Raw genomic sequence first — 25,894 nt, 5'->3', positions numbered from 1 at the left:
GCTGGACTCCAATGAAGGAGTAGAACCATCTCAATGAGGATCACAAGGAAATGGACAGCATGTCACTTAAATATGAGTGCCTGAGCAAAGGGTCTGAATACTTATGACCATGCGATATTTCAGTTTTTCTTTTTCAATAAATTTGCAAAAATGTCTACATTTCTGTTTTTTTCAGTCGAGATGGGGTGCAGAGTGTACTTTAATGAGAAAAAAAATGAACTTTTTAGAATTTACCAAATGGCTGCAATGAAACAAAGAGTGAAAAATTTAAAGGAGTCTGAATACTTTCCGTATCCACTGTATATGGTTTCTGGATTGCTGATTTGTCTGGAATATTGTGCAGCTGCCAAAACAGCAGACCCCCTCTCCCACTACAGTGACCCCACTTAGGAAACGATATTCCTCTGGTATTAGAGAGGTTTAGAATACGAAGGGACATGATGAATTCTAAGTCTTTTCTTTAGACTATGGACTTCTTAGGGTGCCAACCTCCGCAGTCATTCAGTGTTAGTAGTAATAAGGATGAAATAGTAATTATCAATACACCCCATCCTATTTCCTCTCATCTCCCAATGTGCCCGTCCATCTTTGTTATCATTTTTATTCTATTTCATACAAAGACTTAGAATCCATCACGCCCCTATGTATTCTAAGCCTCTAATCCCACATTTGTTATTATTCCACCCCCGCGATGGGCGTAAAGGCTGCTGGAATAATTATGTCTAACACTCTGGGAGGGTGTCACGGGTGTATCAGGTTTGACAGACAGTTGTTCTGGTTCCAGCTGTAGAAGGTTGCTGTGCTTGGCTTTGCAGATACCTTTTTGATTCTTTCATCCCTGTAGTGTAGTGCTATCCTTCTCTCGCTAGGACCCAGCAGTGTTCTCCTCTTTCTGCTGCTAATTGACACACCCTTGCTTGATATTTAAAAACCCACAGTGTCTCCAGAGAGTCACCGGTGAACTATTTTCCTCTGTTCAGGCCTGGAGTTCTAGCAGTCGGCTAGTTTCTTCTTGGAGTTTCTTGGTGATTAGGGACGATAGGGGAGTCAAGGTCTTGTAAGATCTGCCTAGGGGGTCTCCTCTCTCATTTTCCCTAGTTGTTGGGTTTCCCCCATTTTCACATCGTCATACATTTGGTCCTTCCATTCTACTTTGAAGAACCTAGAATATAAGACAGAATTTCAGTTGTTTCACACTTTTTTGTTAAGTATATAATTCCACATGTGTTAATTCATAGTTTTGATGCCTTCAGTGTGAATGTACAATTTTCATAGTCATGAAAATACAGAAAAATCTTTAAATGAGGTGTGTCCAAACTTTTGGTCTGTAATGTATCAACCAGATATGGTCGTCATTGTGTCCATGGAGTAAGAGAGAGACAGCACATGTGTCTTGTGATTTTAAATCCAGTCCAAGAGGGGCATCTCCAGCCCCCGATGTGGGGGACTGATATCACCAGCCTATTGTATTCTCCCATTTTCCCCCATCACTGGCTAAGAGCTATGATGAACCCTGGTAACCTCAGCTGATAGGACAGAAGGGAACTGGTGTTACGAGTTGTATACACCACCTTTACACAACTATTGTAAATCTGCTTCTGATTTGCCCAGACTGAGCTTCTGTTCAGAGAAAAGTCCTTTCCCCTCCAGCAAAGCACACGGTCTTATATGCACACATATATATATATATATATATAATAATATATACTCACACACACATGAGAGGAGCAATATTCATGTGGGATAATATATGTATATATATTATATGTATACTGTGGGGGAAAAAAAGTATTTAGTCAGCCCCCAATTGTGCAAGTTCTCCCACTTACAGAGATGAGAGCGGCCTGTAATTGACATCATAGGTCGAGATCAACTATCAGAGACAAAATGAGAAAACAAATCCTGAAAATCACATTGTCTGATTTGGAAAGAATTTTTTTTAATATACATAAATATGCATGTATTAAATTTAGATATGAAATGAATATTTGTTATCAAGAGATAATACTCAAATAAAGGCTGCGACACCTTCCCATAATGGCTACAGCCAGAGGGATCAAAAGAGAAAACGTATTCAGAACATACCCCGGCCCCCTCACACCACCCCAACGCCGTATTGCTGATGCTTCGTCAGGGGCACTGTGATTTTCTTGATTTTTGGGGGATATTCTCTCTCTCAATGTTAAAATTAATCTACCCTTAAAATTATAGACGGTTCATGTCTTTGTCAGTGGGAAAACTTATGAAAACAGCAAGGGATCAAATACTTATTTCCTTCACTGTATATATATATATATATATATATATATATATATATATACACATATATACACACACACTGCTCAGAAAACTAAAGGAAGCACTCAAATAACCCATCCTATATCTGAATGAATGAAATATTCTCATTGAATACTTTGTTCTGTACAAAGCTGAATGTGCTGACAACAAAATCACACAAAATCATCAATGGAAATCAAATTTATTAACCAATGGAGGCCTGGATTTGGAGTCATCCCCAAAATTAAAGTGGAAAAACATACTACAGGCTGATCCAACTTTGATGTAATGTCCTTAAAACAAGTCACAATGAGGCTCAGTATTGTGTGTGGCCTCCACGTCCCTGTATTACCTCCCTACAATGCCTGGGCATGCCCCTGATGAGGGTGCGGATGGTCTCCTCTGGGATCTCCTCCCAAACCTGGACTAAAGCATCCGCCAACTCCTGGACAGTCTGTGGTGCAACGTGACGTTGGTGGATGGAGCGAGACATGATGTCCCAGATGTGCTCAATGGGATTCAGGTCTGGGGAATGGGTGGGCCAGTCCATAGCTTCAATGCCTTCATCTTGCAGGAACTGCTGACACACTCCAGCCACATGAGGTCTGGCATTGTCTTGTATTAGGAGGAACCCAGAGCCAACCGCACCAGCATATGGTCTCACAAGGGGTCTGAGGATCTCATCTCGGTACCTAATGGCAGTCAGGCTACCTCTGGCGAGCACATGGAGGGCTGTGCGGCCCTCCAAAGAAATGCCACCCCACACCATTACTGACCCACTGCCAAGCCGGTCATACTGAAGGATGCTGCAGGCAGCAGATCGCTCTCCACGGCATCTCCAGACTCTGTCACGTCTGTCACATGTGCTCAATGTGAACCTGCTTTCATCCGTGAAGAGCACAGTGTCCTGCACGGTCTTGGGCTGTGAGCACAACCCCCATCTGTGGACGTCGAGCCCTCATACCACCCTCATGGAGTCGGTTTCTAACCGTTTGTGCAGACACATGCACTTTTCTGGCCTGCTGGAGGTCATTTTGCAGGGCTCTGGCAGTGCTCTTACTGTTCCTCCTTGCACAAAGACGGAGGTAGCGGTCCTGCTGCTGGGTTGTTGCTTTTCTACGGCCCCCTCCACGTCTCCTGGAGTACTTACCTGTCTCCTGATAGCGCCTCCAGCCTCTGGACACTACGCTGACAGACACAGCAAACCTTCTTGTCACAGCTCGCATTGATGTGCCATCCTGGATGAGCTGCACTACCTGAGCAACTTCTGTGGGTTGCAGAGTCCGTCTCATGCTACCACGAGTGTAAAAGCACAACCAACATTCAAAAGTGACAAAAACATCAGCCACAAAGCATTGCTACTGAGATGTGGTCTGTGGTCCCCACCTGCAGAACCACTCCTTTATTGAGGGGGTCTTGATAATTGCCAATAATTTCCATCTATTGTCTATTCCATTTGCACAACAGCATGTGAAATTGATTGTCAATCAGTGTTGCTTCCTAAATGGACAGCTTGATTTCACAGAAGTTTGATTTACTTGGAGTTATATTCTGTTAAGTGTTCCCTTTATTTTTTTGAGCAGTGTAGCATGGTTGGGTAGTAGTTAATAATTTCTATATATTTTATATATATAATAGAATATAATTTATATATAATTTAGATATATTTCGCATTTATAGATCGATATTTTGAGAGATATGTTCTTATATCTTATTATGCATTTATACTATGATCTCATATAATCATGTTATACTTCATGCTTCACTGTTCTCTGTGGTGTCCTCGCTGGCCGTATCAATCTGTGCTCCATGACGCGCGGTCACGTGGTTCCCCACGTGCTTGCGGCATGATGGATCATATGACGCGTTTGCCATGGATGTGGCGGTGTAGCAGTGATTGCCATGTGTCATGCCACGCCCTCCCCACACCCATTGGCCGAGAGACTACACCCCCCCCTTTTCTATTGGCTCAAGAAAGCTGGGTTTGCGTCCTAGGTCATGGGTCTTCCAGCATGACAATAACCCCAAACATACTTCAAGAAGCACCCAGAAAATGGATGAAATCAAAGTGCTGGAGAGTTCTGACCAGCAAGGAGTCTGGATCTAAATCCCATTGAACACCTGTGGAGAGATCTTAAAATTGCTGTATGGAGACAAATATTACAGTTTGAGAGTCCTCAGTTTTTGATGCCATCTTTTCAGATAGCCATTAGTCAGTAAGCTTTCGAGACTACTCAGGTCTCTTCATCAGACATAGTATAACACAAAATCTGAAGAGTCACATATTTATACACAACATGGCACAGGAATAATGCAATAGATGAGACAAGTGATGTGAAGCAGAAATCTCAGTTTTGGAAAGGGAGAAGCAGTTGTGGCCGTAAAAATAAGTGGCCACAAGTAGATCTATTCTGTCTTTTTTTGTGTGGCGATGAGAATTCATCTTTGTTCTAAGTTTTTGCCCTGTCTCCCCTACGTACAGACCCCCAGTTGACCATTTGGTACATATAATTAAGTACATTACATGTGATGAAGCTGAAAGCACCTGGGATCTTGTGGTCCTGATGTGAGTTGGGAATCTTTATCTTGTCCGTGGTCATTATAAATGGACAGGTTTTACATATACAGTTGGTGAGGATGAATTTTGTAAGTTTCACCACAAAGGTGAAACTATCCTCCCGGTCAGTTTGCTTTCCCTCCCAGTATCTTTTCATTCTAACAATGTTAGGTTTTTGAGAGATTATACTTGTTCCTTCTATTTTTTGTTCTCCTTAGCTTGACTTTTTTGCCCTATATGAATGTGTTTTTGTTTCTCATTCAGGGTTTTCGTATTTTACTTCATACTTTTCTTTCCCCTTGTTGACAGTGTGTTGCAGCCTCCCCTCTGGTTCCTCAGGAGGTATGAGAAACTCCTCAACGGCTTATTAAGGAGTTAGGTCTGTGGTGGTGTTTTTAGTTGTGCAGCTAGGGCCTTTCTTGTCTGTACAGAGACTAGTTGTGTGTAGTTGCAGCATTCTCCCCTGTGTGGGTTCTCCGGTGGTTATCAAGATGCGCTTTCTGGTTAAAACATTTCCCACATTTTGAACATGAAAAAGGCTTCTTCCCTGTGTGAATTCTCTGATGTTTATTAAGATGTGATTTCTGTACAAAACATTTCCCACAATCTGAACATGAAAAAGGCTTCTCCCCTGTGTGGGTTCTCTGGTGCTTATCAAAATCAGATTTCTGGTTAAAACATTTTCCTTATTCTGAACATGGAAAAGGCTTCTCCCCTGTGTGAGTTTTCTGATGTGTGATAAGCTTTGATTTGTTTGCAAAACATTTCCCACATTCTGAAAATGAAAATGGCTTCTACCCTGTGTGAGTTTTGTGATGTTTGATAAGAGTTGATTTCTCTGTAAAACATTTTCCACATTCTGAACATGGAAAAAGCTTCTCCCCTGTGTGAGTTCTCTGATGTGTGATAAGCTTTGATTTCTTTGCAAAACATTTCCCACATTCTGAACATGAATATGGCTTCTCCCCTGTGTGAGTTCTCTGATGTGTGATAAGCTTTGATTTCTGTACAAAACATTTCCCACATTCTGAACACGAAAAAGGCTTCTCCCCTGTGTGAGTTTTGTGATGCTTGATAAGATTTGATTTCTGTGCAAAACACTTCCCACATTCTGAACAAGAAAATGGCTTCTCCCCTGTGTGAGTTCTCTGATGTGCAATAAGAGTTGATTTCTCTGTAAAATATTTCACACATTCTGTACATGAAAATGGCTTCTCCCCTGTGTGAGTTCTCTGATGTATATTAAGATATGATTTCAGAACAAAACATTTCCCACAATCTGAACATGAAAAAGGCTTCTCTCCTGTGTGAGTTCTCTGGTGCTTAAGAAAACTAGATTTCTGGTTAAAACATTTTCCACATTCGGAACATGGAAAAGGCTTCTCCCCTGTGTGAGTTCTCTGATGTGTGATAAGAGTTGATTTCTCTGTAAAACATTTCCCACATTCTGAACAGGAAAATGGTTTCTGTCCTGTGTGAGTTCTCTCATGCCTAACAAGACTTGATTTCTGATTAAAACATTTCCCACACTTGGAGCAAGAAAATCTATTCTTCGCGGTGTGAATTTTTTGATGTTTAAGAAAAGACTTTTTGAGAGGAAAACTATTTCCATATTCTGAATGTGAAAATGGCTTCTTTGCATTAGGAGCAGTTTGTTTTTTAATGCTTATTTTGTGACTTTGATTTTCATTAGTAATCGGTAATGAATCAGAAGACAGGACCTGTTTCATAGGACCAGATGACAGATCTTTGCTGTGAAGGGATGATGGTAGATCTGGAGTAATGGCATTCACTTCAATTGTATCCTGTGGGATCTGAAAATTATCTGATTTGAAAATTGAAGATGTCTCCTGTCCCTCTGATCTCCTGGTACATATATCTGCCAAGAATGAACCCAATTATTATTTTTTAATAAAAAAGCCTTGAATTTTATATTTTTGAACATTTCTACTTAAACTGTCCATAAATAAAGGCAGGTTCTATAAAAAAAAAATTCACTCATTCACCAGGACAATGACCATCTAATAGAAAACCTCATAGGATGAACCAGTGGAGCGTGGTGATCAACTGTTTGTTCATTCTGCCTCCCAAATATGGAGTAAAAGGTGCAGGCTCTGTCCAGCCACCAAGATTAGGTAACCTGGGACCAGTAGTACCATCCAGTCTGGCGGTATGGGTGTGTGTGCTGTCCAGCTGGAGTAATCTGCTCCCTGCTTCAGCCATATGGAAAGCACCGCACCCTACTAAAGCTGGAAGCATATTGCCGGAAGCTGCCAGATCCAGCCTTGTTCTCCTCTGGTTCAGTCCTCTGTGCTCAGATCCCGGCTTGTGTATTGGTTCCCTGTTGTGACCTCGGCCCGTTTACTGACTACTCTTGTGTCTTCTGATCTTGTACTTTCTCTGCCCTCCTGGTTGTGATCCGGCTACCTGACTATTCTTCTACCCATCTCACTCCACAGACTAGCAGGTAACACCGTGGCCCAAGCCTAGGGGTCTCTGTGTAAGTCCAGATCCATATAGAGGGGTTAAAGGGTGATGAGCAAAGTAATTTGTGAAATGTGTAAATGGAGTAGATAGTGACAAGCCTGTTTGTGGTGGCCATCTTTTGAGCTGCCAGGTGACCATTACCCCCAATACAGTGCCCCCAATACATTGTGTCTGCGATTTTTCCAGGAAAATCTGCATTCCTAATAGCTAAATGGCGCTCCTTCCCTTCTTAACCTGCCATGTGCCCAGACAGTAGTGTACAACCCGTATATAGGGGATTGTCAGATTCAAGAGAAGTTGGAAAATAATTTGTAAGGTCCATTTGTTTCCTATTATCCTTTGTGAAGAATTACAAAATTATCACCACATAAAGTGACACACGTCAGATTTGAAAAATGGGGCCTGATTAGGAACAAAAAACTGTCTGTGGGAAGGGGTTAAATCAGAGTATTACTGAAGTCAAAAACTGTGAGTATAGACAACAACACATCTACTGAAATGACCAAACTCAACAGTCTTCAGAGAAAAATGAGTAACTAGTGGAGAAACCTCTCTGGGGTAATTAGAGTCTGGGGCTCGGTGGCTCTTGGCAATCTAAACTATCGTAAGGGACAATATTTTCTATCACATGAGTGTCAAGAAGAAATATTAGACATTTAAAGTGAAGTTTTTTACAATACTGCAGAGCTGAGGGGTCTTAAATTTAGATCTCTGGCATTTGGAAGAGGCAAAGGAGATCTTTTTGAAAGACGACAAGGGGGTTACAGACTCACATAAGTGAGGCCGGCCGATCCCACCACAATCAGACTATCATACAGAATGAACTTGTAAAAAAAAGAAAGAATATATAAACATGTTACATCCCCAACAACAACGTATGTATGAAGGGAGAACTCCAACACTAAACTGGAGATGCACTCATTTATGGTGGACCATTGGAGGTATGATGAGTCCTGACCAGAAGAGTAGAGAAAGTATTAGTGCCCCCATTTCAAGAGAGATTGTGCTGGAATCTGAATTCTTTAGGATTGAAAGCATAATGGAATTTATGACGTGGAGTGATTCCATGAAACCAGGGCTCGAGCCATGCCACCACATCTCCTGCAGGCGTGAATAGATGTATATTACTGCCATCAGCCACGCACAGCTTAGATATATCATGGCACAGGTGTAATGTTATTTATGCAGTTTATCAAGATCCTGTTTGAAGTTAGTTGGTTTAAAAAGAAACTGAAAAGTATAAAGGGAAACTCTGCTGTTATTGTACAGAAATTCACACTTGTCCCTCACTGTACATTTAATGTTATCGATCAAAAAAGCAAACTTTGGCCAGAAAGACTGGACCTGGTCTTGTAGGGACCATATGAGAACATTCAGCAGCACAGAAGGGAGAGAAGGTAGATTCATCCAATAAGATATCAGGGATCTAGGAAGCCAACAGCATCATTACCCTCCGCTTTCTCTTACAGGCTCATCAGAATATTTTTCTTCAAGTGATTTTCTCACTTGTCAGCACTTTCTACGTACGCTGTCATTTGGCTTTGTAGTTTACAGATCTGGGCAGGTAACAGTCAGCGTCTACTAATCCCAGGGGGTAGGTGGATCCTCCAGGTTGTAATTTCTATAGAAAAGGTCTTTCACAATTACACAAAGTAAATTGAATATTTTCGAAGGGAGGAGAATGTTGTGGTCTAGCGGCAAAATGGTGATCACACGATTGTGATACGGCCAGACTACACAACTGATAAAGCAGCCACAGCCGGTGACTGAGAATAACTGTTACTTCTCAGAATTTAGTGGTCACTACTCACCAGGGTAGAGGATGCAGTGTCTCAGGCACGTGATCCCTTAGCCCATTCTCCCTGTCTTCTGGCCCTAAGGGATCACGTGCCTGAGACACTGCGTCCTCACCCTCCTTTCCTATTGTCATTCCCAACAAGTGGTACACTGATGAAGGTCGTATAGACCGAAACGTGAGTTGTTTTTTTTCTGCTGTGGGCTGCAATTAAAATTGCTTTTGCTAAAATTCATTACCTGAGTGCCGAGGTTTCTCTTATATTATATGTGGTTTGGACCCTACTCGTGCACCCTGGTCCATTAGTGCTGCGTTCTCCAGCACTATTACTGAGAAAAATCTGAGACTTCTCAACATTTCATGGTTACTACTCACCTGGGTAGTCATATATAGGAATCTCCTCCTTACACCGCTCATCACCCCTCACATATGCCTCTATAGTATTAATATGGGTCAGATCTTCACCCTGAAACAAATATTATAAAAGTCACAGACAGATGGAGAAGTCACATGTATGATCAGCTCTAATCCTGCCATCTCCACCGTTCTCATTACACAAGTATAAAACATAATAATGGTGGATAAAACAAGACTGAAGACATGACTTTTACAGCCGTCTACACATCATAGGGAAGATCTCATGACATCTTCTCTCTACCTGAGAAACATTGTGATCTTCTTGTTTACAGTCCTGTGGAAGAAGAGGACGGGGACATCTCTCTGGTGTTGTCCTCTTACTGGATGGATCTGGAGGAAACACATACAGGGACTGAATTCATTCTTTACATACAGATTATTATAGGCCGTGTGTATTTAGTCCTGTCTATTACCTGGTGATGTGAGGGGCTGGGGAACTCCATCATGATGTCCTTGTACAGATCTTTGTGTCCTTCTAAATACTCCCACTCCTCCATGGAGAAATAGACAGCGACATCCTGACACCTTATAGGAACCTGACACATACAATGATACCGTCATCTCCCCGATCCCTTTACAGTGTTACTGTATAATTTCCCAGCATTCCCAGCAGTGTCACCTCTCCAGTCAGCAGCTCAATCATCTTGTAGGCGAGTTCTAGGATCTGGTCATTGATGTCCTCATGTATCAGGGGGTGAGGTGGAGGCCCCGTGATTAATCTCTGGTTATGGAGAGACACATTAATAAATCTCACTACAGACATTTCCAGAGTCCTCACCTCTCCAGTTCTGTCCATCTGTTATTCCCATAGATAAGAATGATGTAATGTGAGGTCATCAGAATCTCTCACCTCTCCAGTAAGCCGGAAGAGGATCTCTAGGGTGAGGTGTAATATACTCTCCGCCATCTTGTCCCTGTCCATATCCATCTTTGATAGGTAAATCAGGAAAATGTTCTTATATAGACGATCTTCACTGAGAGGATCCGGTATTGTAGAGACCTGAAGGAGAAGAAGATGACCCGATGTAACATCATAAAGAATTCTGTGTAATAATACAATTACTGGAGATAATAAGGGAAACATATGAGGAGATTTATTATTTTACAGTTTTTAGTTTTTTCTTTACATCTAGTAATAAAACCTACATATTTTAGGCCACAGACAACAAGCAATTTCTTCCTCGAAGTCTGCAGCTGAATACGTTTCTCATAGACTCACCTTCCATAACGCTAATTCTCGTCTCATTTTGGGTCACTGGAATTGGCATTGGCAATACTGCAGGAGATATTTATTTCACGTGATATGAGAAATAACTACTTCATGATGAGGCAACATCTTCTACTACGGATCTAAAACCATATTTGGAGACAGTCCGTCACTGACTACATCACCACTGGCCGTCTGTATGAATGTTTCCCGTCTTCCCCGAACTGTAATCTTCTATCAAGTTAGATCTCAGGTCTGATTCACACACAGAAGTTTGAGGCTTTTATAAAAGCTGTTTTGTTTGCACAAATGCCGCAGACAGAAATTATTTGATACTAAAGTCTACATGTACAGTGTATTATGGGTTTTATTTCTAGCCTTAGGCTTTCCTATATTACAAGAAAAAAAACAGAAAAAAGCAGATATTAAAATGTTTCAAAAGAAAATTTGCACCAACAATTCTTGTAAAAAGAAAAAACATGCAAAAAGCAGAAGACACATTTTGTAATTTTTTAACATGTTATGAACTCTTTTGGGCACCAAAACATAGATGTACACCTCAGGGATGGCACAGGTGTGGCAGCAATAAAATCCCTGGCAGTTTAACCACTTGCTCCTGCAAAAAGCAAACATGGCATCTAAGAAGGTGTGACAGAGTTCGGCTGAATGCCCTCCTCCCCAAAGTACTGGGCCTGTAATGTACAAAAGTCTATTAGGCCGGGCCAGAGGCAGAGTTCCATAACTTACTTTTTAACGCCTCCATAAACATTAGACTAAAGTTACATGGAAGCACTGATTTTGGTCGACTATATAATGTATTTGGGGACCTCCCTACAGATGCAGTCAGTCATACAAACCACAGGAAAGCTGGAATATTTGTGTATGGGGGAGTCTGGAGAGATAGCCGTCTGCCAAATGATCATTCAGCCAACACTTATCTCCTGTGTATGGGGCAGTTAGTATTACACTGACAGGCAGTGATAATACACGGCACTACAGTAGTACAGTGCATCACCTGAGCAATCAAAGGCTTCTGTGTTGTATGATCTCACTAATGAGAGTTATTTTAAAAAGTTTATAAAAAAGGTCTAAAAAAAGTTTCAAGTGAAAATATCACAGTTTTAGCAAAAATAAATATTTGTCACTATAAGGAAAACATGCATATAATGAGAAAATGGAGAGGGAGGTCAGCTCACTGTTTATTTAATGCACCTTGTCTGAAGAATACAGCATGAGCCGCTCTGGTCAGGGACTGTGAAGACCCGGGGTCTTCTGTGGGCGTAACGCTACTCAAACAACACAGGGTGAGGGTAAAACAGCGTGGCAATACTTTATTGAACCACAAAGCGGACATTAAACATACAGAACAGTCCCAGCAAATACCCAAGATGGTACAACATTACATAGTCTCACCCTTCCTTCTCTGCCCGCCTGGGATAGAACAGCTGCAACTTTGGAGACTTCCAGGACTGACTACCTCAACCAGTGGCCCTCCGCTTCTGGTAGGCCCCCACAGAGAGAAGGCAGCGAGGTAGAAGACCAGGAGACCCGATGGTCCCATCCTGGCCTCTCCGAGAGTTTCCATGGGACCAGATGACCGGTGGGTCCCTCCTGGCAACTCCAAATGTCTCCATGGGTTCTAGGTGACCGGTGGGTCCCTCCCAGTAACACCAAAACAGCATATCCATGGGGCCAAGTGACTTTTTCGTCCTCTCCTGGACTTCCCAAAAGTATCCATGGTCTCTCTGATGGTTAATGGAGCAGATCTGAAACTTTCCAGTGAGGGCTGATACCCTTAGACTAGAATCATGTAGAATACAAATCTGTGTCTCTTTAGATGCCATGCAATCCATCTACTTTGCTGAAGGATGTCTCCCATTCTCCTTCCAAAGTCCTTCTGATGTTCCGTGATTCTCTGTCCCAAATTTCATTCCGTCTACAGCACTACAGACATCCCTGTTTATATTTCCATCTATGTGAGGTCATAAAGCCCAGGTAAAAGAGGTAAAGGTGCTGGGATCACTTATCATTGTTTGAGCTAATCTATTTACATAGTTGGTATCACAGGGGCTGTTGTAAATAAACTTTCAGCTGACTTAGTACAATTTGTCATTAGCACAGTAAACATGATTGTTTCCAAACGAATAGAATTCAGCATTCAGGGTTATACAAATACTATGACCTTTTTGATCAGCAAGAGAAATACAGCCCCTGACGAAGCTACTGTAGTAGCGATACGCGTAGGGTTTATCTCTCTACAGTGGACTCCCTCCGTAGGTATCTATGCCCTACATGTATCGCTACTACAGTAGCTTCGTCAGGGGTCGTATGTTTTTTAACCACTTGTGTGTCCCTACATGAAATAAAGTTGCCATAGTATTTATTATTTGTAGTAATTATTATTATTTTTGGATGTGCATTATCTCACTGTGCAAGCTTTTCTCTACCTACTTCTTTATGTGCTTTGTTGCACAGTTACCATTGCCCCCCGTATCATATTTCAGTGATTTAGATTGTGTGGTGCCGACTGCCAAATATCTTAATAGATTAATGTCTTCTAATACATTTTTTAGCGGACCTCATGTGCATTCCACGTATTGTAGCTAACTCTCTATATACTCTATTAAATAAATGACCCCCTATAGTGTTACAATTGATGAAATTGTGTATTGAAAATTGCTGTACCGTTAGGTTTTCTTCAAATGTGTCGGTTTTATTAACATAGTTGCATGCTTTACAGGGTTTATGGCCACATTTAAAAAAACCCTTATAGGATAACCAAGTTACATTGCGTTTGATATTTGTTTCTAGCTTATTCCGCCTGGTGTAGAAGCCTTTTTGGATCCAAAACTCAAACAAAATATGCAAAAGAATTTACAAAGTCTGGAGGATACTATCTCAGACATCAAAAAAACTAAGATTGAGAGAGATATCAAAGACTACGAGTCAAATTCAATTTACACATGGAAACAAAACAAACCAGGAACTACTGTTCTGAAATACAGGTCACACAATAAATTCAAAGGAAATAGAGGAGAGCGGAGGTCAGCTTCACAAATCCTAATGTGTCCATGGGTTCCTCTAATTATAATTCTCTGAGGACTTATCTGATGCATCAGTGGGATCAACTAAAGACAGATGGAACAAAAATAAATTCTCAAGAACGCCCCACAATCCAGCACAAAACAACGGGCAGCAGAAAGCTCAAACGTGCCCGGACATGTGCGTTCCACGCCGCTGGGCATCACGGTCTCCTATCTGCGCATGCGCATGTCCGGAAGCATGCGTTCCACGCCGGATAGCATATGGTATTGGATTGCATACCACCAACATAGAAAAATCCTATCTCTGAGATCAGCATCATGGGAGACTAAAAACAAGTACTGCACATCCTCCCATCATGTAATAGGCATGTAGATCTACTTTATCACTACAAAAATTATGGGATGGTGGCCCACAGTATATTCCTAAATGGTCAAATTTGACCTCTATTGCACAATTAGAGATACACAGGGATCACCACACTTGTTAATGACGAAATAGTATAAGTGGAATATAATTGATAAGTAATAATTCTGATATAGAAGCAAAGATGTCTCGGTGAAGTACAACAATATGTGAACCCCATTCACAGGGAACTGACTAGCAATGGGTAGAGCATAAAATCCAAAAATATAATCCAGAATGGGGCTGTATTCACACAAAACAGGCATAGGAAATTTGCTCATTGAGTCCCTTAGGGGCTCGTGAATCCAGTCTAACAATCCACTCACTTTCCTTTCAGAGGATACATCTATTGTGATCACCTCCTCACACATTGGGTTTAACCACCACAATGATACAAAAGGAGAGGTCTCCGGGTTCACCTCGATGTGCACTGTTCATGTGTCTCACTAATGGGATCTCCCAACCATGGCGTATATCGCCCAAATGCTCCCCTGCTCTCCTCCTAGACACCCTCTGATGTTGTCTACATATTCTAGGGGGCAGGTGCATGTGGCCATATATACTAGTCCTGAGGTTTTACAGCTGGAATAATCCCACTGGAAAAAGATTTTAACCATGGAGGAACTTGAGAAAGATTTACATGGTCTCATCCAATTACATGTACAACATTCTCCAGATCTAAAGAAACCGCAGATTCTTCTATCTAGCCAAGTCCCCTTGGGTGCAGGTTTTTTATAGAAACTGTGCATGGTCCCTAATTGACCAACCCTTTCTGAAAGTTATTGTGGGAGTAGATTCCACAGCACCCTCAGGTCCGGGTCGACCATAAGTATATCCCAGTGTTTTCTGAGGATATGAAAGATACAGTCACTCTGATTGTTATAAGTTTTTCTTACTCGTGTAGTCCAATCTTCTTCTTGGTCTCTTGGATTGGTATGGAGGAGTGTCTCTCTCTCCCATTTTCCCATGATGCGGAATCGAAAATGTACCATGAGTACCCTTTATCCCTTAATCTGGTGTTCAGGTCTATTGCCTGTATATTAAAATCTGTGACATTCCAGCAGTACCTTCTCAACCGTAAAAATTGGCCCTTGGGTTTTCCTCTTTGTATGGGGATGGGGGTGGTGGTTATCACACTTCAATAGTTTATTAGTGCTTGAAAGTTTATGGTAGATGAGTGTCCCTAGGGTCCCATTTCAATCTTTCTTGATCAGTACATACAGGAACGGCAACTGGTAATAATTGGTGTTGGTCTGCTCCTTTAAACAAAATGTACTTTTCAGGTTATCCCCCCATCACCCTCACTTATCTTCCCTTCTTTTGAGGCCCACAGAGTGAGACTCTACCGGCCCTTCTCCCTGCGAGTGGCGGTTGTCTATCGCCCTCCCGTCCCCTCCCATCAGTTTGTGGATCATTTTGCCACTGGGCTTCCAAACTTTCTATGCTATGACATCCCCACCCTCATCATGGGAGACTTTAACATCCCAATTGGCGATTCCATCTCCCCATCTGCCACTCATCTTTTATCGCTAACTTCCTCCTTCGGCCTTTCACAGCTTACTAATTCTCCTACACATGAAAATGGAAATACTCTTGACCTGATCTTCGCTCGGCTCTGTTTAATACATGACTTTACTAACGCTCCTCTACCGATCTCTGATCACAACCTTCTTTCATTCTCTGTCAAGAACAGTCACCCTGCTCAAGACACCCCCACTTTCCTCACCTATAGAAATATACAATCCATTAACACCTAGAAATTTATGAAAACGTTGCAAACATCATTGGTCCCAATCTCCTCCCTCTCATGTCCTGACTCTGCACTGAAGCATTATAACGAAATATTGCTATGCGCCCTGGATGAAGCCGCACGCTGCACCTCCTACACAGAGTACAACTCGGCACAGACGTCGACAATCCTGGCACACGCTGTAAACATGTCTTCTCCAGCGGTGCTCCAGGTGCGCTGAACGGCTGTGGAGAAAATCTAATCTGGCCGAAGATTTGCTCCATTATAAATTCATGCTTAAAACCTATAACTCCGCCCTTCACCTCTCCAAACAATCCTACTTTAACAACCTCATCATCTCACGGCCCAATAAGCCAAAACACCTGTTTGACATTTTTCATTCTCTCCTTAATCAAACAGCTCAAGGCCCGACCACCGACCTCAGCGCTTACGATCTGGCCAATTATTTCAAAGAAAAAATTGACCATATCAGACAGGAAATTTTCTCCCAATCCCCAAATGTTATGCATGCTCCCCCCTCCCACACTGCATCTTGCTCATTTTCTGATTTTGAACCAGTCATGGAGGAAGTGACAAGGCTCCTTGCTTCCGCTAGCTGTACCACCTGCACCAGTGACCCTATTCCCTCACATCTCCTTCAGTCCCTTTCTCCAGCTGTCACCACTCACCTAACTAAAATATTCAACCTCTACCTCTCATCTGGTATTTTCCCCTCCTTTTTTAAACACGCCAACATACATCCATTACTTAAAAAACCATCCCTCGACCAGAACTGCATGGCCAACTACAGACCTGCTTCCAATCTTCCTTTTATCTCTAAACTCTTGGAACGCCTGGTCTACTCCTGTCTAATACTCTATTTCTCAGATAACTCCCTTCTTGACCCTTTACATTCTACTGAAACAGCACTCACTAAAGTCTCTAATGATCTACTAACAGCAAAATCTAATGGTCACTACTCCCTGCTGATTCTCCTGGATCTCTCTGCAGCATTCGACACTGTGGATCTACCTCTTTGACCGCTCCTTCACTGTATCTTTTGCTGGCTCCTCTTCCTCTCACCTTCCCCTTATTGTCGGGGTTCCTCAAGGATCAGTCCTAGGCCCCCTTCTTTTTTCCTTATATACCGCTTCTATTGGACAAACAATCAGCAGATTCGGTTTTCAGTACCATCTCTAAGCTGATGACACCCAATTATACACCTCTTCTCCAAACAACACCCCTGCATTATTACACAATACCAGTGATTATCTTTCCGCCGTCTCGAACACTATGTCCTCCCTCTATTTAAAACTGAATCTGTCAAAAATTGAACTACTCGTATTTCCTCCCTCCACTAACCTACCTGTGCCCAATATTGCCACTTCAGTTTGTGGCTCCACCATTACTCCCCAGCAACCAGCAACAAGCCCACTTGTTGGTCTTGGGGTCATACTCGATTCAGATCTTTCCTTCACTCCTCACATCAAATCACTCGCTCGTTCGTGTCATCTACACCTCAAAAACATCTCTAGAATCAGAAATTTTCTTACCTTTGACTCGGCAAAAATTCTTACTGTAGCTCTTATTCATTCTCGTCTAGACTATTGCAACTCTATACTAATCGGTCTCCCTCTTTCTAAACTTTCCCCTCTCCAATCCATCCTGATCGCAGCAGCCAGGATCATATTCCTCACCAACAGATACACCGATGCCTCTTCCCTGTGCCAGTCATTGCACTGGTTGCCCATCCAATACAGAGTTCAATATAAACGTATCACTCTCACCCACAAAGCGCTCCACGATTCAGCACCGCCCTACATCTCCTCCCTCATCTCAGTCTACCACCTTTCCCGTGCCCTCCATTCTGCCAATGACTTAAAACTAAAACCCTCCATAATCTGAACCTCCCACTCCCGTCTCCAAGATTTCTCGCATACATCACCAACTCTTTGGAATGCACTACCCAAGACAATTCGATTAATTCCCAATACCCACAGTTTTAAGCGTGCCATAAAAACCCATTTCTTTAGACTGGCCTATCACCTCAACACACTTATCTAACTGTCCCAGTTTGGCCTATATTAAAATTTTCTTCAAAATCATACTCATACAATCCATGCAGTGATTAGCCTCTGTCTGTACTGTACACATACTGGCTGGCGACCAGTTCATGTAGTGTTATGTACTTACCCTATGTATTATAGAATATATGTACATTTTACCTTTGTGTCTCCCCTATTTCCTTATAGACTGTAAGCTTGCGACCCTTACTCCTTTTAACATCTGAGTTAAGCTTATTCTGTAAAGTCTGTATTGTCTGTATAAGTCCCCCCTAAAATTGTAAAGTGCTGTAGAATATGTTGGCGCTATAAAAATAAAAATTATTATTATAATTAAATTCAGATGTAAATCTAAGGCCCACTCTATTGATGTTGAGTTCCCCGACAAATTAAAAAGATTGTTCACTCGTCCCCGACCAGATGATAAAAATGTAGTCAATATATTTCTACCATACCCCAGTATATGGATGCCACCACTTATAATCATCTCAGAATATTGTGGTTTCCTCCCACCAGTCCAGGGATAAGTTAGCATATGAGGGGGCACAGGGGCTCCCCATCGCAGTACTCCTGAGCTGGAGGAAGTACTGCCTGTCAATAAGAAAGTAGTTACAAGTAAGAATTAATTTTAGAAGATCCTCCATGAAGTCATTATGTCTGCTGCACTGTATTGATCTCGATTTAAAGAAACGTCTTACTCCTCTGATACCATCCTCAAGCCGAATATTACTGTACAAAGCCTCGATATCTAGTAAGGCCGGCTGCTCCCATACATGCATGTATACATGCTCGAGGGTATACATGGAGGGGAGCAGGCAAAGGGAAAACCAACTCCAGAGGGATTATTCCAACTGCAGGACCTCAGGCGGTACTGTAGGGGCATCCTATTCAGTATATCAAGGCTGCATTATACAATATATGTACTTTTTACCTTTTGTGTCTCCCCCACTTCCTCATAGACTGTAAGCTCGCGAGCAGGGCCCTCACTCCGTTCGATATGAGATATGCTTATTCTGTATTGTCTGTATAAGTCCCCCCTAAAATTTGTAAAGTGCTGCGGAATATGTTGGCGCTATAAAAATAAACTATTATTATTATTATTATTATTATCATACACACTGCATAAGGGGCATAATGGGGGCATTATACTGTGTGGGGGGCATCATACATACTGCATAAGGGGCATAATGGGGGCATTACACTGTGCGGGGGGCATCACCCATACTGCATAAGGGGCATAATAGGGGCATTACACTGTGTGGGGGGCATCACACATACTGCATAAGGGGCATTACACTGTGTGGGGGGCATCATACACACTGTATAAGGGGCATAATGGGGGCATTACACTGTGTGGGGACATCATACATACTGCATAAGGGGCATAATGGGGGCATTACACTGTGTGGGGGCATCATACAACCTGCATAAGGGGCATAATGGGGGCATTACACTGTGTGGGGACATCATACATGCTGCATAAGGGGCATAATGGGGGCATTACACTGTGTGGGGGGCATCATACATCCTGCATAATGGGGGCATCATACATCCTGCATAAGGGGCATAATGGGGGCATTACACTGTGGGGGGCATCATCCATCCTGTATAAGGGGTATAATGGGGGCATTACACTGTGGGGGGCATCATACATACTGCATAAGGGGCATAATGGGAGCATTACACTGTGTGGGGACATCATACATCCTGCATAAGGGGCATAATGGGGGCATTACACTGTGGGGGCATCATACATCCTGCATAAGGGGCATTACACTGTGGGGGGCATCATACATCCTGTATAAGGGGTATAATGGGGGCATTACACTGTGTGGGTGCATCATACATCCTGCATAAGGGGCATAATGGGGGCATTACACTGTGGGGGTCCTGTACTCTGAGAACAATACGTTTCCTCCCTTCCTGTCTCCATAGTTGGGTCATATGTATCTATTACAGGAAACAGAACAGAAACCTTATGATTCTTATAAAGGTTCAACACAAGACCCCCAAAGAGCCTCCGTGCTGAAGGGGTTAATGCCCCTTGCGCCCAGTAATGGGGTCTCCACATACCTCCACCTGCAGAGCCGCCACCACATATATGGCTGTTGTGTGCGCACAGGAGCTGTGATGAGGTCACAGGAGGGGAGGAGTCAGGGGTCACATGATCAGGGGCCTCAGTGGATGCAGGACTCTGCTGTGCTGGTTGTCATGGTGCTGGATGAGCTGAAGTTTATGTGTGGGGTCAGGAGGGGTTTACAGTGTGGATGTAGCAGAGCCGCGTGTGTACGAGGTGTACGGAGCAGAGCCGCGTGTGTACGAGGTGTACGGAGCAGAGCCGCGCGTGTACGAGGTGTACGGAGCAGAGCCGCGCGTGTACGAGGTGTACGGAGCGGAGCCGCGCGTGTACGAGGTGTACGGAGCGGAGCCGGGTGTGTACGAGGTGTACGGAGCGGAGCCGCGCGTTTACGAGGTGTACGGAGCAGAGCCGCGCGTGTACAAAGTGTACGGAGCAGAGCCGCGCGTGTATGAGGTGTACGGAGCAGAGCTGCGCGTGTACGAGGTGTACGGAGCGGAGACGTGTGTGTACGAGGTGTATGGAGCGGGGCCGCGCGTGTACGAGGTGTACGGAGCAGAGCCGCGTGTGTACGAGGTGTACGGAGCAGAGCCGCGTGTGTACGAGGTGTACGGAGCAGAGCCGTGTGTGTACGAGGTGTATGGAGCAGAGCCGCGTGTGTACGAGGTGTACGGAGCAGAGCCGCGCGTGTACGAGGTGTACGGAGCGGAGCCGCGCGTGTACGAGGTGTACGGAGCGGAGCCGCGCGTGTACGAGGTGTACGGAGCGGAGCCGCGCGTGTACGAGGTGTACGGAGCGGAGCCGAGCGTGTACGAGGTTTATGGAGCGGAGCCGCGCGTGTACGAGGTGTACGGAGCGGAGCCACGCGTGTACGAGGTGTACGGAGCGGAGCCGCGCGTGTACGAAGTGTACGGAGCGGAGCCGCGCGTGTACGAAGTGTACGGAGCGGAGCCGCGCGTGTACGAGGTGTACGGAGTGGAGCCGAGCATGTACGAGGTGTACGGAGCGGAGCCGCGTGTGTACGAGGTGTACGGAGCGGAGCCGCGTGTGTACGAGGTGTACGGAGCAGAGCCGCGCGTGTACGGAGCAGAGCCGTGTGTGTACGAGGTGTACGGAGCGGAGCAGTGTGTGTACGAGGTGTACGGAGCAGAGCCTTGTGTGTACGAGGTGTACGGAGCGGAGCCGCGCGTGTACGAGGTGTACGGAGCGGAGCCGCGCGTGTACGAGGTGTACGGAGCGGAGCCGAGCGTGTACGAGGTGTACGGAGCGGAACCGCGCGTGTACGAGGTGTACGGAGCGGAGCCGCGCGTGTACGAGGTGTACGGAGCGGAGCCGAGCGTGTACGAGGTGTACGGAGCGGAGCCGCGCGTGTACGAGGTGTACGGAGCAGAGCCGCGCGTGTACGAGGTCTACGGAGCGGAGCCGCGCGTGTACGAGATGTACGGAGCGGAGCCGCGCGTGTACGAGGTGTGCGGAGCGGAGCCGAGCGTGTACGAGGTGAGCGGAGCCGCGCATCTACGAGGCGTACGGAGCGGAGCCGCGCGTCTACGAGGTGTACGGAACGGAGCCGTGTGTTTACGAGGTGTACGGAGCGGAGCCGTGTGTGTACGAGGTGTACGGAGCGGAGCCGTGTGTGTACGAGGTGTACGGAGCGGAGCCGCGCGTGTACGAGGTTTACGGAGCGGAGCCGCGCGTGTACGAGGTGTACTGAGCGGAGCCGCGCGTGTACGAGGCGTAGGGAGCGGAGCCGCGCGCGTACGAGGCGTACGAAGTGGAGCCGCGCTTGTACGAGGCGTACGGAGCGGAGCCGCGCTTGTACGAGGCGTACGGAGCGGAGCCGCGCGTGTACGAGGTGTACGCGGCTCCGCTCCGTACGCCTCGTACACGCGCGGCTCCTCTCCGTACGCCTCGTACACGCGCGGCTCTGCTCTGTACACCTCGTACACGCGCGGCTCTGCTCCGTACGCCTCGTACACGCGCGGCTCCTCTCCGTACGCCTCGTACACGCGCGGCTCCGCTCCGTACGCCTCGTACTCGCGCGGCTCCGCTCCGTACACCTCGTACACGCGTGGCTCCGCTCCGTACACCTCGTCCACGCGCGGCTCCGCTCCGTACACCTCGTACACTCGCGGCTCCGCTCCGTACACCTCGTACACGCGCGGCTCCGCTCCGTACACCTCGTACACGCGCGGCTCCGCTCCGTAGCACCACGTACACGCGCGGCTCCGCTCCGTACACCTCGTACACGCGTGGCTCCGCTCCGTACACCTCGTACACGCGCGGCTCCGCTCCGTACACCTCGTACACGCGCGGCTCCGCTCCGTACACCTCGTACACGCGCGGCTCCGCTCCATACACCTCGTACATGCGCGGCTCCGCTCCGTACACCTCGTACACGCGCTTCTCCGCTCCGTACACCTCTTACACGCGCTGCTCCGCTCCGTACACCTCGTACACGCGCGGCTCCGCTCCGTACACCTCGTACACGCGCGGCTCCGCTCCGTACACCTCGTACACGCGCGGCTCCGCTCCGTACACCTCGTACACGCGCGGCTCCGCTCCCTACACCTCGTACACGCGCGGCTCCGCTCCGTACACCTCGTACACGCGCTTCTCCGCTCCGTACTCCTCGTACACGCGCTGCTCCGCTCCGTACACCTCGTACACGCGCTGCTCCGCTCCGTACACCTCGTACACGCGCGGCTCCGCTCCGTACACCTCGTACACGCGCGGCTCCGCTCCCTACACCTCGTACACGCGCGGCTCCGCTCCGTACACCTCGTACACGCGCTTCTCCGCTCCGTACTCCTCGTACACGCGCTGCTCCGCTCCGTACACCTCGTACACGCGCTGCTCCGCTCCGTACACCTCGTACACGCGCGGCTCCGCTCCGTACACCTCGTACACGCGCGGCTCCGCTCTGTACACCTCGTACACGCGCTGCACCGCACACTGTAAAAAAATAACAGTAATAGTGTCTCCCTGACTGGTCAGACACCAATATATCTTTTATTTAAAAGAGTCTAGTGTAGGCCAGAAAAATATAACTATGAATTAACACATGTGGAATTATATACTTAACAAAAAAGTGTGAAACAACTGAAAATATGGCTTATATTCTAGGTTCTTCAAAGTAGCCACCATTTGCTTTGATGACTGCTTTGCACACTCTTGGCATTCTCTTGATGAGATTCAAGAGGTAGTCACTGGAAATGTTTTTCACTTCACAGGTGTGCCCTGTCAGGTTTAATAAGTGGGATTTCTTGCCTTATAAATGGGGTTGGGACCATCAGTTGTGTTGTGCAGAAGTCAGGCAGATACACAGCTGATAGTCCTACTGAATAGACTGTTAGAATTTGTATTATGGCAAGAAAAAAGCAGCTAAGTAAGGAAAAACGAGTGGCCATCATTACTTTAAGAAATGAAGGTCAGTCAGTCCCAAAAATTGGGAAAACTTTGAAAGTGTCCCCAAGTGCAGTTACAAAAACCATCAAGCGCTACAAAGAAACTGGCTCACATGAGGACCGCCCCAGGAAAGGAAGACTAAGAGTCACCCCTGCTTCTGAGGATAAGTTTATCTGAGTCACCAGCCTCCGAAATCGCAGGTTAACAGCAGCTCAGATTAGAGACCAGGTCAATGACACACAGGATTCTAGCAGCAGACACATCTCTTCAACAACTGTTAAGAGGAGACTTTGTGTAGCAGGCCTTCATGGTAAAATAGCTGCTAGGAAACCACTGCTAAGGACAGGCAACAAGCAGAAGAGACTTGTTTGGGCTAAAGAACACAAGGAATGGACATTAGACCAATGGAAAAATGTGCTTTGGTCTTATGAGTCCAAATTTCAGATCTTTGATTTCAACCACAGTGTCTTTGTGAGACGCAGAAAAGGTGAACGGATGGACTCTACATGCCTGGTTCCCACCATGAAGCATGGAGGAGGTGTGATGGTGTGGGGGTGCTTTGCTGGTGACACTGTTGGTGATTTATTCAAAATTGAAGGCATACTGAACCAGCATGGCCGCCACAGCATCTTGCAGCGGCATGCTATTCCATCCGGTTTGCGTTTAGTTGGACCATCATTTATTTTTCAACAGGACAATGACCCCAAACACACCTCCAGGCTGTGTAAGGGCTATTTGACCAAGAAGGAGAGTGATGGGGTGCTACGCCAGATGACCTGGCCTCCACAGTCACCGGACCTGGACCCAATCGAGATGGTTTGGGGTGAGCTGGACCGCAGAGTGAAGGAAAAAGGACCAACAAGTGCTAAGCATCTCTGGGAACTCCTTCAAGATTGTTGGAAGACCATTTCCAGTGACTACCTCTTGAAGCTCATCAAGAGAATGCCAAGAGTGTGCAAGCAGTCATCAAAGCAAAAGGTGGCTACTTTGAAGAGCCTAGAATATAAGACATATATGTGCGTGCAAGGCAATCCCCTGTCCATACTGCATGCAAAGATGCCCCCTCCTCTCAGTCTTCACTTGTTATGGCAGTTTCTCAAGAAAAAGCATCAACGTCCACGTCCCACCGCAGCGTTCAGTTGTCCATATCCCAGAGCTTTGAACGAAAGCGCAAATTCGCACCCGACGCCCCACAGACCACAGTCCTAAATTCGCACATTTCACGACTGCTTGCGTTGGAAATGCTGCCTTTTAGGCTGGTGGAGACGGAATCCTTCCGCAACCTTATGGCGGTGGCCGTCCCTCGGTACTCGGTCCCCAGCCAACACTATTTTGCCCGGTGTGCCATCCCCGCACTACACAAGCACGTGTCCCAAAACATCTGCCGTGCCCTTAACAACGCAGTCACTGGGAGAGGCAACCTGACAACGGACACGTGGACAAGTGCTTGTGGCCAGGGATGGTACATCTCTCTGACGGCACACTGGGTAAACATAGTGGAAGCCCGGACCTAGTCGGACCTTGGCACGGAACACATCTGTAATGCACACGCCCGGACTGACTGGCGTGTGCGTGTTTAGTGGTTCCACTGTGCCTTGAACCGGAGAGTGCCTGGAGGGGCGTAACTAAGTATCTGCTCGATCCGACCAAGGTCGCACGACGGCATACGACGCCAGTGCACCAGGGAGGAACCGAGCAGAGGGACCAGGGTCTACTCCAGGTCAGACTCTGGACACGGCTGTTGACCCACACCGGGGAATACAGGAACAGGCAGGCTAGAGTGCAAGCTGGGTAGGGTCCAGTACAGACTGGGAGACGGGTTCAGAGCCGCAGATGCGGTAATCAAGCAGAGCAAAGCGAAACCGCAGACGCGGTGGACAGGGCCGAGCAGAGCAAAACCGCAGATGGGGTGGACAAGGCTGAGCAGAGTGAAACCGCAGACGCGGTAGACAAAGCTGAGCAGAGCAAAAGCGCAGACGCGGTAGACAAGGCTGAGCAGAGCGAAAGCGCAGACGCGGTAGACAAGGCTGAGCAGAGCGAAACCGCAGACACGGTAGACAAGGCTGAGCAGAGCGAAACCGCAGACGCGGTAGACAAGGCTGAACAGAGCGAAACCGCAGATGCGGTAGACAAGGCTGAGCAGAGTGAAACCGCAGATGCGGTGGACAAGGCCGAGCGGACAGGAACCGCCGAAGTGGTAAGTAAGACTGGACAGAGATAAATCGCCGAAGTGGTAAACAAAGACAAAGCAAGGGGACAGGGCTCTGTTCACACGGAACAGACTGGAAAAGAAAGTTTGAACCAGATACACACAAGGTACTTGCAAAGAAGTAGCGAAAGGACTCCAACTCACAAACGGAAGTACAATGACAACGAGTAGAAGTTAGGTGCAGGTTCAGACTCTACAGAAAAAGGGAACAAACGGACATAAAG

At 45.9% G+C, this 25,894-nt stretch overlaps 1 protein-coding gene across 2 annotated transcripts; it reads right to left on the bottom strand.

Annotated features, from left to right (window-relative positions):
- Positions 1-335: 335 nt before the first annotated feature.
- LOC141213669 (gastrula zinc finger protein XlCGF66.1-like) lies at positions 336-20,134 on the bottom strand. Of its 2 annotated transcripts, none has more exons than XM_073665267.1 (7): positions 20,053-20,134; positions 10,384-10,533; positions 10,153-10,254; positions 9,947-10,069; positions 9,775-9,863; positions 9,492-9,582; positions 336-1,162 (listed from the first exon to the last, which is right to left on the bottom strand). In XM_073665267.1, the coding sequence occupies exons 2-6, from the start codon at positions 10,459-10,461 to the stop codon at positions 9,570-9,572; spliced, it is 405 nt and encodes a 134-aa protein (XP_073521368.1). In that variant the 5' UTR covers positions 10,462-10,533; positions 20,053-20,134; the 3' UTR covers positions 336-1,162; positions 9,492-9,569. The 2 variants fall into 2 exon arrangements, with proteins under 2 accessions (XP_073521368.1, XP_073521367.1); XM_073665266.1 differs by lacking the exon at positions 336-1,162 and adding an exon at positions 6,584-6,713.
- Between the last annotated feature and the right edge of the window lie 5,760 nt (positions 20,135-25,894).

Source organism: Phyllobates terribilis, unplaced genomic scaffold, assembly GCF_046119375.1.
Source record: "Phyllobates terribilis strain yellow unplaced genomic scaffold, ASM4611937v1 Scaffold_207__1_contigs__length_3498100, whole genome shotgun sequence".
NCBI classification, from domain to species: Eukaryota; Metazoa; Chordata; class Amphibia; order Anura; family Dendrobatidae; genus Phyllobates; species Phyllobates terribilis.
The sequence above is the reverse complement of the archived record's forward strand: the minus strand, read 5'-3'. Positions and strand labels throughout refer to the sequence as shown.

What these genes read in the sequence shown, in the direction of transcription:
- LOC141213669 (XM_073665267.1), bottom strand. Translation starts at nt 10,461, where the DNA reads ATGGATATGGACAGGGACAAGATGGCGGAGAGTATATTACACCTCACC. An exon ending in TCTTCCGGCTTACTGGAGAG is followed by an intron (nt 10,255 to 10,383) that starts GTGAGAGATTCT and finishes CTCCATAACCAG; the next exon opens with AGATTAATCACGGGGCCTCC. An exon ending in CCAGCCCCTCACATCACCAG is followed by an intron (nt 9,864 to 9,946) that starts GTAATAGACAGG and finishes TGTTTCCTCCAG; the next exon opens with ATCCATCCAGTAAGAGGACA.